We start from the raw sequence: 13,410 nt of genomic DNA, 5'->3' as shown, positions 1-13,410 counted from the left end.
CACCAGCATGGAAATAAGACCCAAGAGTCACCTGGCATTCTGGGTCTCCAAACCTGCAGTTAAACTCCAGCACCTTCGGGCCGTCCTTCGTCAGCATTAATCCTGCATACAGAACACCTGAGTACAAACCAGAGTATTAATGGCAGCAAAAGGAAAATGGCGCAAATTGTACATGAGGGGACCCCTCTAAACCAAACAAGAAACGCGCTCACCGACATAAGGAGCGCCCTCCTCTCGGATCCCATTAACGGCCCTTTGCAGAACAGTATCGCGGATCTCATCAAGAAATTTTTTCGAAACCTGAAATAGCAAAGATCAAAATAGAATATTCCAATGAGCAGATTTCAGCGGACACAACTGATGCGGGCGGCGCGGACGGTTACGGAAGTCTGTCCAGCTGGAAAACCGAAGGAAAATATTCCTTAATGGGGTATTCTTATCTCAGCGATTTCATAGCCAAGAAGGGAATCCACCGCTACAGTTACTGGCCACCCGGCCGGTAGCTACAAATACAGGCGAACGCATCAGCACAGCGCCGTTTGCTTAGCTCCCACTGAAGTGAATGGGAGCGACGGAAACAGTGCAGCACAGCGCACTACAGTGATCCAGTTGCCGGGTCGGGTTTTATCGTCTCGGCATGAAAAGCAAATAGGAATACCCCTTTAAATTGTAAGTGTTCCTATAGAAAGGTTCATGGAGGTTTATCGGCCAGTGAAGCCAACTTTAGGTTATACCTGGGGGGGCGGACAATACGCTCCCATCCCTCCTGTGTTGGGGCCTTCATCGCCATCCAATAGTCTCTTGTGATCCTGGGCTGGGGGCATCGGGGCAACCGTGAGCCCATCCGAGAAGCACAGGCACTGAAAAGAAAGGGAATCAAGAGCAAGGGCTGAGAGCGCCTCTACACAGCGGTCGGAGGCGGGCAATCAACACCGCAGGTCTAATATGCAAAGCAAGAAGAACTAAGTGCAGATTACCAGCCCAGTTTATACATGTGCAGCAACGTTCCTTTACTCCTCCACCTACTGGCCCTACAGGTTGTTAGATGGTCATAGAAGAGCATAGAAAACAAGGTACAAAAGCCCTGACAGAAGCATAATTTGTCTTATTACATGCTGGATTAAAGGACCTTTACTGCATATAATGGGGATCAATATAATTGTACATTACTAAATATCTACCCATCGCGTTATACAGACAGTCACATACAGTAGATATAGCATATCATGACTGCAGAAAAGCATCTCGCATCGAAAAAAATGGTTAAATATTAACAAGGCAAATTCAGAACTGGCTGAGTGATCGTACCCAAAGAGGGGTCATAAATGGCTGCACATCCAAGTGGAAGAATGTATCAAGTGGGACCACAAGGCTCTGTCCTGGGCCCAGTGTTGGTCAACATTGTTATAAATGATCTGGAGGAGGGAATTGTGGGAAACTGAGCAAATTTGCTGATGACACAAAGCTAGGAGGGATAGCTAACACTAGGGAAGAGAGGGAGTATTCAAAAAGATCTAGAAAAGCTTGAACAGTGGGCGGCGACTAACATAATGGTATTTAACAAGGAGAAATGCAAAGTCCTACAACTGGGCAAGAAAAATGAAGAAAACACATACAGAATGGGAGGAATTGGGCTAAGCAGCAGCACATGTGAAAAAGACTTGGGTATACTAATAGATCATAGTCTGAACATGAGTCAACAATGTGATGCAGCAGCCAAAAAGGCAAACACAATTCTGGGATGTATTAAGAGAAGCATAGAGTCTAGATCACGTGAGGTCATTATCTCCCTCTACTCTTCCTTAGTCAGACCTCATCCGGAATACTGTGTCCAGTTCTGGGCACCCCACTTCAAAAAAGACATAGTAACTCTTCTCTGAACTTGCTCCAGTTTGTCTAAGATGGTGAGCGGTCTGCAAATCATGTCCTATGAGTAACGATTAAAGGATCTGGGAATGTTTAGCGGAAGAGAAGGCTGAGAGGAGACTTAATAGCTGTCTACAAATATCTGAAGGGCTGTCACAGTGCAGAGGGATGAGCCCTATTCTCATCTGTACAAGGGAAGACTAGAAGCAATGGGATGAAACTGAAAGGGAGGAGACACAGATTAGATATTAGACAGTGAGGGGGATCAATGAGTGGAACAGGTTGTCACGGGAGGTGGGGAGTTCTCCTTCAATGGAAGTCTTCAAACAAAGGCTGAACAAGTATCTGTTCTGGGATGATTTAGTGATCCTGCACTGAGCAGGGGGTTGGACCCGATGACCCTGGAGGTCCCTTCCAACTTTACCCTACTATGATTCTATGACTCTATAGCAGATTCATACTGCCGAGTTACATCTGCAATCTGATACTTACTGACACTTCCTCCCCTTCCAGCAGCTCCTCGACCACCACTGTATCTCCAGCGTCTCCAAACGCCTTATCCTAGAATAAGTAAGAAAATACATTCTGAATTAATGGGGATACGGAGCCAAAGAAATCTTAACATGTAGGTGAACATGAGACACAGGACAGGGTCCGGACGGGGACAGCAGGAGGAGAGGAGGACAGAAGTATTGGGAGCCCCCCCGTCCGGTTATTTACTTTTCTTTTACATTTTATTAGGTTTTGTTTTTGTCTAATTTGAAACTCATTTATACAAAGATAACGGGCGGAGCGACGGATCGTACGAGAGATCAGTATGTTTAATAGATCATTGTATCAGGTGATGCGAGTCGTGTGACCAGGGTGGAGGTCAGAGCCTCAGTGACTGATCACATGACAGCGGCATCACAGGTCCTGCAAGCCCACGGCTGCTTCCAGCCCTCCTGGTTTGGGACCTGTGACCAACGCCAATCGCTTTCAGTATATCATATTAGTAAGTGGCGCCACGAGAAACACTGGTACTAGTATCCCATAATGTGGGCAAAGTACTTGGTCTTAGCGCAACTCCTCTACAGAGTTAATACGTCTTTAAGGACTCGCTCACACAAGCATACGCAGTTTGAGACCATAAAATACGTTTATTCATAGCCTAAACTGCTCGTTTTCACGGCATACTTGGTTTTCACTTCTTTTGCCGCAGGGATGTGCTGCGCAAAAAATTAAAAAAAACAAGGATCAAAAGTATTTCCCGCCTTCTTGCATAAATACGTGGGGAATACATGAGGGGACCCTCTAAAAGTACAGCGGGCTGGCATCGCAGATTTTAGTCCGGAATATGGACCAAAATAGGACATGCTGCAAGTTTTTTAAATGTGCGTATAAAACCGTGTATGAGTGCGCCGATGCATGTATACAAGATGCGCACATACGGTAGCCACATACGCCCGTGTGAGTGAGCCCTGAACACGCAGAGCGGACTACAGTTAGATTTTGACAATGAAACAGACGTGAACGTTTATGTGCGCCATTAAATCCGCTACAAGGACCGCGACAAACCTGCATGATGTCATTGACGGCTTTACACGCCTCCTCCTTGCTGCTGGCCACGACCACCCCCTTCCCTGCAGCCAAACCGCTTGCCTTTACTACCAGGGCAGGGAAGTCAGCGCTGAAAGGGTAAAAAACAAAGGAAATGACATTCTAAGATGCGGTCTGTACCCGCAGGACCCCGAGTGCCCAATGAGCCGCGCTACAGCTGCGTGCGGCAGCCTCCATACGCCGGGTGCATGAGGTCCTCCATGACCAGTCCGCTCGTGTTCAGGCCAATAATGATATTCAGGAGATGCTGCAGAATTGTTACTTTATGGGGGATGCAAGTATTTAGTACAACAGAAGTCCGGGCGTCCGCGCCAAAGACAGAGCAGAGGATCAGTCGCCATCTGGGCTACCTGTTGATGTAGTCGCAGGCTTCCTTTGCATCGGTGAAGGATTTGTATTTGGCGGTCGGGATTTTGTGGCGGATCATAAAATCCTTGGCAAAGCTTTTGCTGGCCTCCAGCTGCGCGGCCCTCGCGGACGGTCCGAAACATCTCACGCCGGCGGCAGTCAAATCGTCAACGAGACCTGGAATAGAAGAGAATGAACGCACCGCATGCACCACGCTGATGAGAGGGACCGAGGCGGGATAGAGACAGGACACACACTTGGCTTGAGGCGGACGCCATTTTGCTCCCAATTTTTTTTTTTAATTCATCATTTGTGACGTTTTTAGGGTTACAATAATAATATAAAACTAATTACAGGCCAAGAAGTGACGGTCAGATAGCATGAAGAAGGCTATACAGGCCACAAATAACAGCCTACCAAGTGCCAAGGTACCCGCTACGACCCTGACAAACAGTAAAAAGATGGCAGTGAGGGGAGGGGCAAATAAAGGGGCAACCCCTAAAAATAGGGAATCCTGAAGATAAGCGGTTTATAATCCTTTAGGAAACCGGGAGAAACAAAAGAACATTTTGCACTTTAACAAGCAACTTCATAGAAACATTTGAGTACAATAATGGAAAGAGAGAAGACGGCAAAAACGAAAAATAAAGAAGGGGGGGGGGGGGGATCTATGGATGGGTTACCCCCTTCATGGTGAATGTGTTGCAGAGCCGTGGAGCATGCCCCAAGGTGTCCGGGACGACATACAAGTATCAGAGGTTTCTTGTATGGACGCTGGTTGCCATCTCTGAATCGGCTTCCACCAATAAAGTGACAGATTTACCATCAGTAGCCGATTCAAAGGCGACAACCAAGATGGCTGCCCTTCCTGTCGGGGCTCATGTATAAATGAGGCTGCTGCTACAAAGCTGATATCTCTAGAAGCAGAAGGAATATAGACGACAGAGGCCAGCTGCTCCTCCAACTTCCGATTTCCTATTGGATCCCCGTTCCTACATTTTTGAGTTGCCCCCTTTTTACCATTTATTCCTTGAGGCGCGTAAGTAGCGCAGATTGCATCATTACCTGCGGCTAGAGGAGCTTCTGGGCCGACCACCACTAACGATACGTCGCTGCTCTTGCAGAACTTGATAAGCTGGGTGTGATCACCGGTTGGGACGTCTGCAAGAAGAAACACTGTAAGCAGTTGTGAACGCACATTACAAGGTACTGAGTGTCGGGACTTTACTAGTGAGGACCTCTCCTCGGGATACTGGAGCTGATCAACAGTTAATGGGTGGGAAGTTGTGCAGCAACAACCTGTCCTGTTTCACTACCGCTCCGTCCGTACTGACAGCAGGTCGCTGGGGATTGTGAGTGGAGGAACCCATCAACCAACTAGTCAGGAACAATCCTCAAGATAGGTCATCCATATCAGAGTCCTGCAAAACCCCATTAACATTACACTTCAGTAATAAGGAACAGGAAGATTCTTCTTGCCACTTTGAATCTGTCAAGTGGGCGGTCTCCAGCACTCACAGTCAATGGATGATGTCTAATTTGATTGACAGTGAGCTGCAGAGACCGCCCACTTGACAGATGCAAAGCGAAATCTACAGCAGTGCTTCCCAAACTGCAGTCTTCGCAGCCCCAACAGCCCATAGGACATCCTGAAGACCCGTGGCAAAGACATCGCCTGTACCGTACTATGGAAATCCTCAAAATGTGACTTGTTGGGGGGGTGGGGGGGGGGGGGGGAGTGGGGTCACAAGGACTGAAGTTTGGGAATGCCTCACTCACACGAGCGCACGTGTCCCACATATTACACATGTATTTTTCACAAGCATCAGATATGTTACATCTCCAAGGCCTCTATGGGTGCACAATACCTACCGAACAGGACCCGCTGCAGGTTATTACACACCTTGTACATGCATGTACAAACAACCAATGACCCGCTGCATGTTAGTACACACCTTGTACATGCATGTACAAACAACCAATGACCCGCTGCATGTTATTACACACATTGTACATGCATGTACAAACAACCAATGACCCGCTGCATGTTAGTACACACCTTGTACATGCATGTACAAACAACCAATGACCCGCTGCATGTTAGTACACACCTTGTACATGCATGTACAAACAACCAATGACCCGCTGCATGTTATTACACACATTGTACATGCATGTACAAACAACCAATGACCCGCTGCATGTTAGTACACACCTTGTACATGCATGTACAAACAACCAATGACACGCTGCATGTTAGTACACACATTGTACATGCATGTACAAACAACCAATGACACGCTGCATGTTAGTACACACATTGTACATGCATGTACAAACAACCAATGACCCTCTGCATGTTAGTACACACCTTGTACATGCATGTACAAACAACCAATGACCCGCTGCATGTTATTACACACATTGTACATGCATGTACAAACAACCAATGACACGCTGCAGGTTTTCCAACAAAGTTGGACTTTTTTTCTTGCTGCTCTACTTTCTACCATTATAACATAACTTTAGGCTTCCAGCCTCGTTATCGGATGATCATCATGTGAGCGGCACACGGCGAGGCCGGATGCAGGGAGATTATTGAACTGAGCAGCATGAGATCTGACACTCCATAGATGTTGATGCGTGAAGCCCGGCGGGAGTCACTTCAGGGCACCAAGTATCCGAGTCGCTAGAATAAGTCACAACTTCTATCTTCCTTCACATCTACTAAGAGTCGCCATAAACCCCCCAGACCGACTGATGCGTTTCAGGGCTCCTCACCGACTCCGAGGGTCTCCAGGGAAGGAGCATTGATGCTCGGTGCCCCGTAGATAGTCTTCAATTGGTCGCCCCTTTCTTAGGTCACAAGTGAACGTCACGCACATATAAGGCCCCTACGGCCCCGCGGTCTCCGCGTACATCATATACCAGAGAATTCATAAACTGCACCGCAGATGCCCATCAGCATGTAATTAAGGTTTTCCTCTTCTGCAGGTTCCACATGAGTCGGTATTTACATTAGGTATTAGCAAACCGTTATTGGATTGGGTACGCAGTGACAGCTGCAGAGGCGACCCCCGTGTAGCGGCCAGCACTTGTAACCGCAGGTGCAGCTCCCACTGATTTCAATGAGACCCTGGCCTGCAGTTACAAGCGTCGACCACTACATGGCGGTCGGAGCAACATCTTACACTCTGCTCCCCTATGTGTAGTGGGGCTGAAAGGGGGAGTCCGAGCAGCTGGGACTCCAGACAATCAACTATCGCTGACCAATCCTGAGGATACATCACCAATATTCTCTTGGAGAACCCCTTAAAGCCAACATTGTCGCAGCATCTTCCAAAGAACGCTGCATGCGACAGCTCCCACTGAGATCAAGAGGGTACGAGGTCCGAGACCCCCGGAGCAAAGAAACTATCAGTGGAGCAGCACTGGGACATATTTTTACATGGGACCCATCACCAGCGGACGGCCAAATAAGCCGCCATTACTGCCGTACGAACCGCCTTTTATACTCTTCAGCATTTGCTATACACATCCAGCTTGAAAGATTTGCTACCTTTGAAGTAACTAAAGGCCCTTTTACACACAACCATTATGCCATCTTTTGAGCAATAATCGTGTGTAAGCGTGCGCCCATCCTGCACTTTTCGCCCATCGCCGAGTTTAGCTCAGCTTAAAGTCAATCGTCCCTGATAAGCCGGACCTCATGCTGAGGCCTCCACGGGCAGCGCTGATAACATTCTATCAACTGCTGTCCAGCTGGAGAACAATAGTGATGTACTTGGAGAACAGACCACCCGCTGTTCTCTAAATACATGGAAATGAAGCTGTTAGCTACTATTGGAGCGATGAATTTTGATCAATCATCTGTGTGTAAGGGCCCCTTAAGGTTTCTGACATCACCCGGGCGGCTCTCCTTGCTTGGCAGACCTGACCCTTGACGGTCCTACATCCAGCCCGCATCCGCCTAGCCATGGCGCAATTCCAGCTCCTATTCTCTGAGATACATTGCAGGATTAGCTCTGGCCCGGTTGGCTTCATCTTTCTATTGCACACGCGCCAGAGATGAGGCAGTGCCAGCATCCGCGCCACATGACCTCACTGTTTATGCGCCATCACAATCCGGCCGCTGCGGAGAAGACTGTTCTGCTTGCGCTTCTGCCCGGATACAGATGAAAGCAGAATCCTCTTCTCCGCAGCGGCCGGATCACGGCGAAGCACAAACACAGCGATGCAGATGCCAACACCTCCTCCCAAGGTGCGCGCACAAACCAAAGATGGTGGCATCCAAGATCCGCTGGAAGAGAAGGTGGCATCGGCATCAGTTTTCGTGCGCCATTATGATCTGGCCACCGCGGAGTAAAGGATTCTGCTCGTCTGTTCGCTGGCAGAAGCCCTCTCTGCCGTGGCTGGGTTACATTGGGGCACAAACACAGCGACAGTGATGCACATATCCACGCCTCCCCCAGCTGTGGCACACACGTGATAAATAAAATGCAACATAGGATCCCACGTGCCTTCCTTCTTTCATGCATGTGCCAGGGAAGGAGGTGGCGCCAGCATCTGGGTCATGGTGTTCGTGCGCCATTATAATGCGGTCTGCCTGTACCCGGGTACAGGTACAAGAACCCTCTTCTCCATGGCAGATGGATCGTAGTGGCACATAAACAGGGATGTCAGGTGATGCAGATGGTGACAGCGACTTCCCCCCCACCCCAGCACAGGATGCGGGCAGCCGGGAGCCGGATTCACATCAAGCCCTGGAGATGCGGAGGGCGTCCATCAAACTGCCACGGTGCGGAATAAGTGGACTCCTCTCGGCCGGACTCAATTCAGTTATAATACAGGGCAGGGCAGAAGTTAAAAAAATTTAAAAAATGTACTGTGCGCGGCACGCCGGTCAGGGCACCGAGCGCATCCACAGTGCAGAAAAAAGATCAAACCGCAACGCAGAAGATCCGCACCGAACAAATAAGAAAATGTTTGGAGGCCTCAAGGCTGCGGGCACGGGGAGGGGTGGGGGGCGGAAACCGGGATCCTGCACTTGGAAACTGTGCCGGCGGACATGGGGCCAAATACGGATTATTGAGGTGTGAAGTTTTTGAATCTTTGACACAACCGAGTATTTAATTTAACGACGGACTGCCTTACGTTTACAACAAACTTACCAGAATTGGAGATCTTCCCGCTGCTGGCGGTGCCCGCATTGCCAGGTGCAACGAGAACTTGCTTGACATGGGCGGACTGCGCCAGTTTCCAGGCCAACGCATGTTCTCTGGCTCCACTACCGATCACAAGAACGGTTTCCGCCATTTCTGCCAAAACAGATAGGAGAAAGTTTAATGAAGAGCGTTAGGACCATAAAGGAGTGGGCGCCCATAGCGGGACGGGCACAAGAAGGGCAACAAGTGGGAGAGCACAGACAAGGGCTACGCAGGGGAATATTACCAACCCCAATGTACGCACAAACAGCCCCTCTAGGTTACATATTACACAAGGGGGAGCCCCCTGATCAGCGCCTCACTGCCAAGTGGTGACTGCCCATCCGCAGCCGCGGAGCTACCGGTCACCCATCCAACCTTCATGACTACCCTGGCCCATCCAAATGGGGATCTGTCAAACTACATGGCTCCCTTCACTGAAGCCGGGCGGTCTGCTCATCGTGGCGCATCAACGGCCACCACCACGCGGGCGACGTCTCCGATCTCTTACACCCACAGATCAAATCTAAGCAAAGGCGATGGGAGAAGCGTCCTCCGGTCAGACTAAAGGGGCCTGCACATGGGATGACCGTCAGGCAGAATTCAGCGGAACCGCGATGCATCCAAAGCTGCCATGTAGCGGCTTTACATCCCACCGCAGAGCCGCCAGCCCACCGCCATTCTTCTCATCCCGCCCCTTCCTGTCCGCACTCACAACCCCCTCCAGCTTGTCCCTCTATAGCGGGCTATGGACCAGCGGGTGCCAAAAGCCTCAATATCCCCCCCCCCCCCCCCGAGACCTGCAGCGTTCACAGGGGCTGGACACCATTTTTGGCAATAGCGTGCTTTTTGCTTAATGATGCATTAAAACGCTGCGACCGGTTACAACCGCTCCCCAACACGCGCCGTACACATCGGGGGTCGTGGTACGGAGGTGGAGCCAAGTCTGCGCCATACATGGTGGGTGTGGATCACCTGACAGCAAACAGCAGCTCGCACCAGCCACGATGGGAGAAAACAACGGCCATCGGTTAACTGTTTAAATGCTGTCAATTCTGACCGAGACGTCCGGTGTGGCCTCGCTGCCACGAAACTGAAGGGTGCCATACGGTATTATGGCAGTCAGGGGTCTTCTAGAGGCCTGTAGGGCTGCCATGACCGAGTGTCTATTAAGACGAGCCTGTGGCACAACTTAATACAGCGCTATAGTTACATTATAAAGTATGAGATCAAGCAAGCGCCGGTTCAAGTCCCCCACCAAGCTAAAGAAAAAGGTATGAATGACGATTTTTTTTTTTTAACTTGGGGAGTCGGGGGGGGGGGGGGGGGGGGGGGACGGACAAAAAAAGACATCTCGTTCCTAATTGTTCTGTTAATTAAAAAAAAAAAAATGCGTATTTCTGTGTCTGTAAAAGTCCAATTTATAGTAAGATCTGATTATCGGTCTCGCTGTCAAGAACACACGACGCAGGAACGGCTCTCTAGGTCACGGATCTCCAAGAAAAACAGTCAAAATGTCCAAAAAAAATGGTATCGGTAAAAAGTGCGGGTCACGTGACTTAAACTGAGCCCCCGCCGCAAGCAGGGAAAGAAAGGAGGGTCAAAAGACAACAAAAAGATTCTTTTTAAGGGTTTTATTCATTTTTTTAATCAGTATAAGAATCTCTGGAACATTCGCCATTGTCGCACAACCTGCAGAATACAGAGACCGCGGCATTATTACCGCGCCGCCAAAAGTCAAGAACCCACTCCCCAAAATAATGCAATTACTTTTTTTTCAAATTTTGTCCAACGTGGAAAAGTTTTAAAGTTTTTCAGTGCATTCTACAGGATCAGAGAGAAGTACGGACAGCGACGAAAAAGTGAGGATTTTATGAAGAGGGGGGGATAAAGCCCAGCAGGAAGGGGTTAAATAGTGCGCTCCCCTTTAAATCTCAGTACAAGCTATATACGGTATATACAGCTATAGACAACACGCAGTGCCTACCTGCAGCTCTGCCGGCAGCCCCACGTGTGACCCGCAGCTCCCCGCACGGCAGTTTTTATACACTGCAGCGCCCCCTGCCGGCCGGATGTGTATCCTGCATCCCGTCGGTCCTCCAGGCCGCCCCCTGCCGGCAGGACGTGTTCCCCAGCTGCCGCCCCTGTCCGCTCCTCCTCACCGGTCTGCCGGCTGTTCTGCGGCGGCTCACGGCCCGGTGTCAGTGCACTTACCGGCAGGACGGACCCACGTGCGGGGCTGGAGGAGCGCCGGGTCTGTGTGTGTGTGAGGCTGCAGCGCCACCTGCCGGATGGAGGAGTTCACGCAGCGAGAAGTTTGGGAAGTTCAGCTGAAGGGTGATGGTGATGATGATAATAGTGGTGGTGATGGTGATAGTGATGATGATAGTGATAGTGATGATGATGATGATGGTGGGGGGTGGAGTTGCTGTTCCCAAGATGTCCTGATTAGTAACTGTTCACACCGGGCGGTTCTTTATGGGGCTTGTTAGCCAGAACAAGGAGGGGATACAGAAAAGGGGAAAACAATGTTTTTTGTCGCACTCCTCTTGAGTCTACAGCGACCGTTAACCCCTTCAAGACCAGGACACATTTTGTGAACACATGGTGTTCTGTTTTACCGTGTATTACGTGTGATGGAGCCTGTTGTTCTCTGTGGGTGGGTGTGGAAACCTGACATCACGAATGTGCGGCGTTTAATACGCACGCCGCTAGGGGAAAAAACAAGGAAAAGTAAAAAAGAAGAAGGAAGCCGATGCAGGAGAGGGAGCGTGACACATGTGATCGCAATCGCGGTAATCACTGCTCCGCCCTCCGGTAAACTGCTGCGTTCACCATACGCCCGTGTGAGCGCGCCCCTCTGTGTTAAATGTTAGCGCCAGGCTCCTGCGGCAGAAATCACCGCGCTGCGGACTTGACATAGGCAGCATTTACATAAACCTGCGTATTTGTAGCGGAAGATCTCTGCTGGATATGATGGCCCTGTTTGACGTCTCCACGCGGCTCGTAGCGCAAACGCAGGATCTCCGTAATATTTATGGCGCGGGAGAAGCCGGCCCTTTACCACAATGCAGGGGTGTTGCTGAAGGCTCATGGGGCCAGGGGCAAAACCTGCAACGGGGCCCCCTATCATAATGCTTTATTCATAGTACTGGGGCCCCCTATATGGAGAGGAGAGGCCTTATGGGCCCCTAAGGCTCCTGGGCCCGGGTGTAACCGCATCCCCTGCACCCTCTATAGTTATGCCAGTGCCACAATGTATACTCCATCTGCCCAAAGAGTCTCACAGGGAACCCCTGCTATTAGATCTCACCCCAGGCAGACTCCTTACTGCATCTCCTCCAGCCCCCCGGCGGTCACCTCTCCTCCAGTCCCCCGGCGGTCACCTCTCCTCCAGCCCGCTCGGTCCTCCTCTTGTTATATGGCGTCCGTTCTCTGCAGTCTCCTTCCAGCAGGTCCGTGGACCCGGTCACTGGTGACGCAGCGTTCACTAGGGAAGGACTGCCGATCTGTTGCGAGGCTGCCCCTGCGACTCCCACCGCACGTGTCCCTATAGTATTGCTTCTCTATACGGCCCTGTGGTTACATGTACACCTCCGCTTCTATGGATCACGTCTGGAGAGTCGGTAATTAAAGCTTTTACACACTTAGTTTTTGTTGCATGAGTTATAGGCATTGGGAGATCTACAAAGAAACTAGAACTCCTTCCTGGCCCTGGTGGACGGACTCGGGTTATTCTTCCCTCGCTCCAATGCTGTGAGATTAGAAAAACTGCAGCGTGTGGGTTCTTTTTCCCCTTGGTGTTAATTGCTCATCATTTCCTACAGGAGTAAAGTGTGAGTATGTGTGAGATATATATATATATCTATCTATCTATCTATATATATAGGAATATTAACCCCGCACACGACGCTCACAGCGCACCAGCGGGATGCAGCTCTTCAGCAGGATCGCCCACCAGCAGGACAGGCATCAAAAGTCACACCTTTGGACCCATTTAATGTTTTTTCTTCATGCATCTCCCAACACAAGACTTGGCCATGAAAAATCCCTTCCATTAACGAAACCCTCCTAAGCCGGACTTATAAAACTCCTCTATAAATACAGATTTCTCATCCATGGGTCGTTACAGAGGATTAAGGTTTATTTTATATTTTTTTTTAATCAATAAAAAAAGTTTCTAGCGCAAATCGAACCAGAATGGCCCCTGTTGCATTAGGCCTCATGTCCGCTGACGGGTCAGGTTCTGTGGGCGGGAGCCCCGCTGTGCAATACCACCCTGCCCGTGGCATGAGGACATTACTTACCAGGCCGGATGCATGCAGGGCATCAGTCTTCTCCTCCGTACATGTGGGCACAGCCCATCCGCGCCCCCCCCCCCCCCTACTTTCCC

The 13,410-nt window shown here is 50.0% G+C and overlaps 1 protein-coding gene across 3 annotated transcripts in view; it reads right to left on the bottom strand.

The window, feature by feature from the left end:
- GART (phosphoribosylglycinamide formyltransferase, phosphoribosylglycinamide synthetase, phosphoribosylaminoimidazole synthetase) overlaps positions 1-12,351 on the bottom strand; it is a 34,395-nt gene extending 22,044 nt beyond the window's left edge. The window contains exons 1-9 of one of the 3 annotated variants that reach the window (XM_066599030.1): positions 12,331-12,351; positions 8,985-9,131; positions 4,879-4,974; positions 3,816-3,990; positions 3,424-3,535; positions 2,359-2,427; positions 735-860; positions 213-300; positions 32-117 (exon numbers count right to left, since the gene is read on the bottom strand). In XM_066599030.1, coding sequence (XP_066455127.1) covers positions 32-117; positions 213-300; positions 735-860; positions 2,359-2,427; positions 3,424-3,535; positions 3,816-3,990; positions 4,879-4,974; positions 8,985-9,129 — 897 coding nt within the window. In that variant the 5' untranslated portion in view covers positions 9,130-9,131; positions 12,331-12,351. The other 2 variants (XM_066599029.1, XM_066599028.1) reach the window with 2 other exon arrangements.
- Positions 12,352-13,410: the final 1,059 nt, after the last annotated feature.

Source organism: Eleutherodactylus coqui, chromosome 4, assembly GCF_035609145.1.
Source record: "Eleutherodactylus coqui strain aEleCoq1 chromosome 4, aEleCoq1.hap1, whole genome shotgun sequence".
Lineage (NCBI taxonomy): Eukaryota > Metazoa > Chordata > Amphibia > Anura > Eleutherodactylidae > Eleutherodactylus > Eleutherodactylus coqui.
This window is presented reverse-complemented; position numbering and strand designations above follow the sequence as displayed.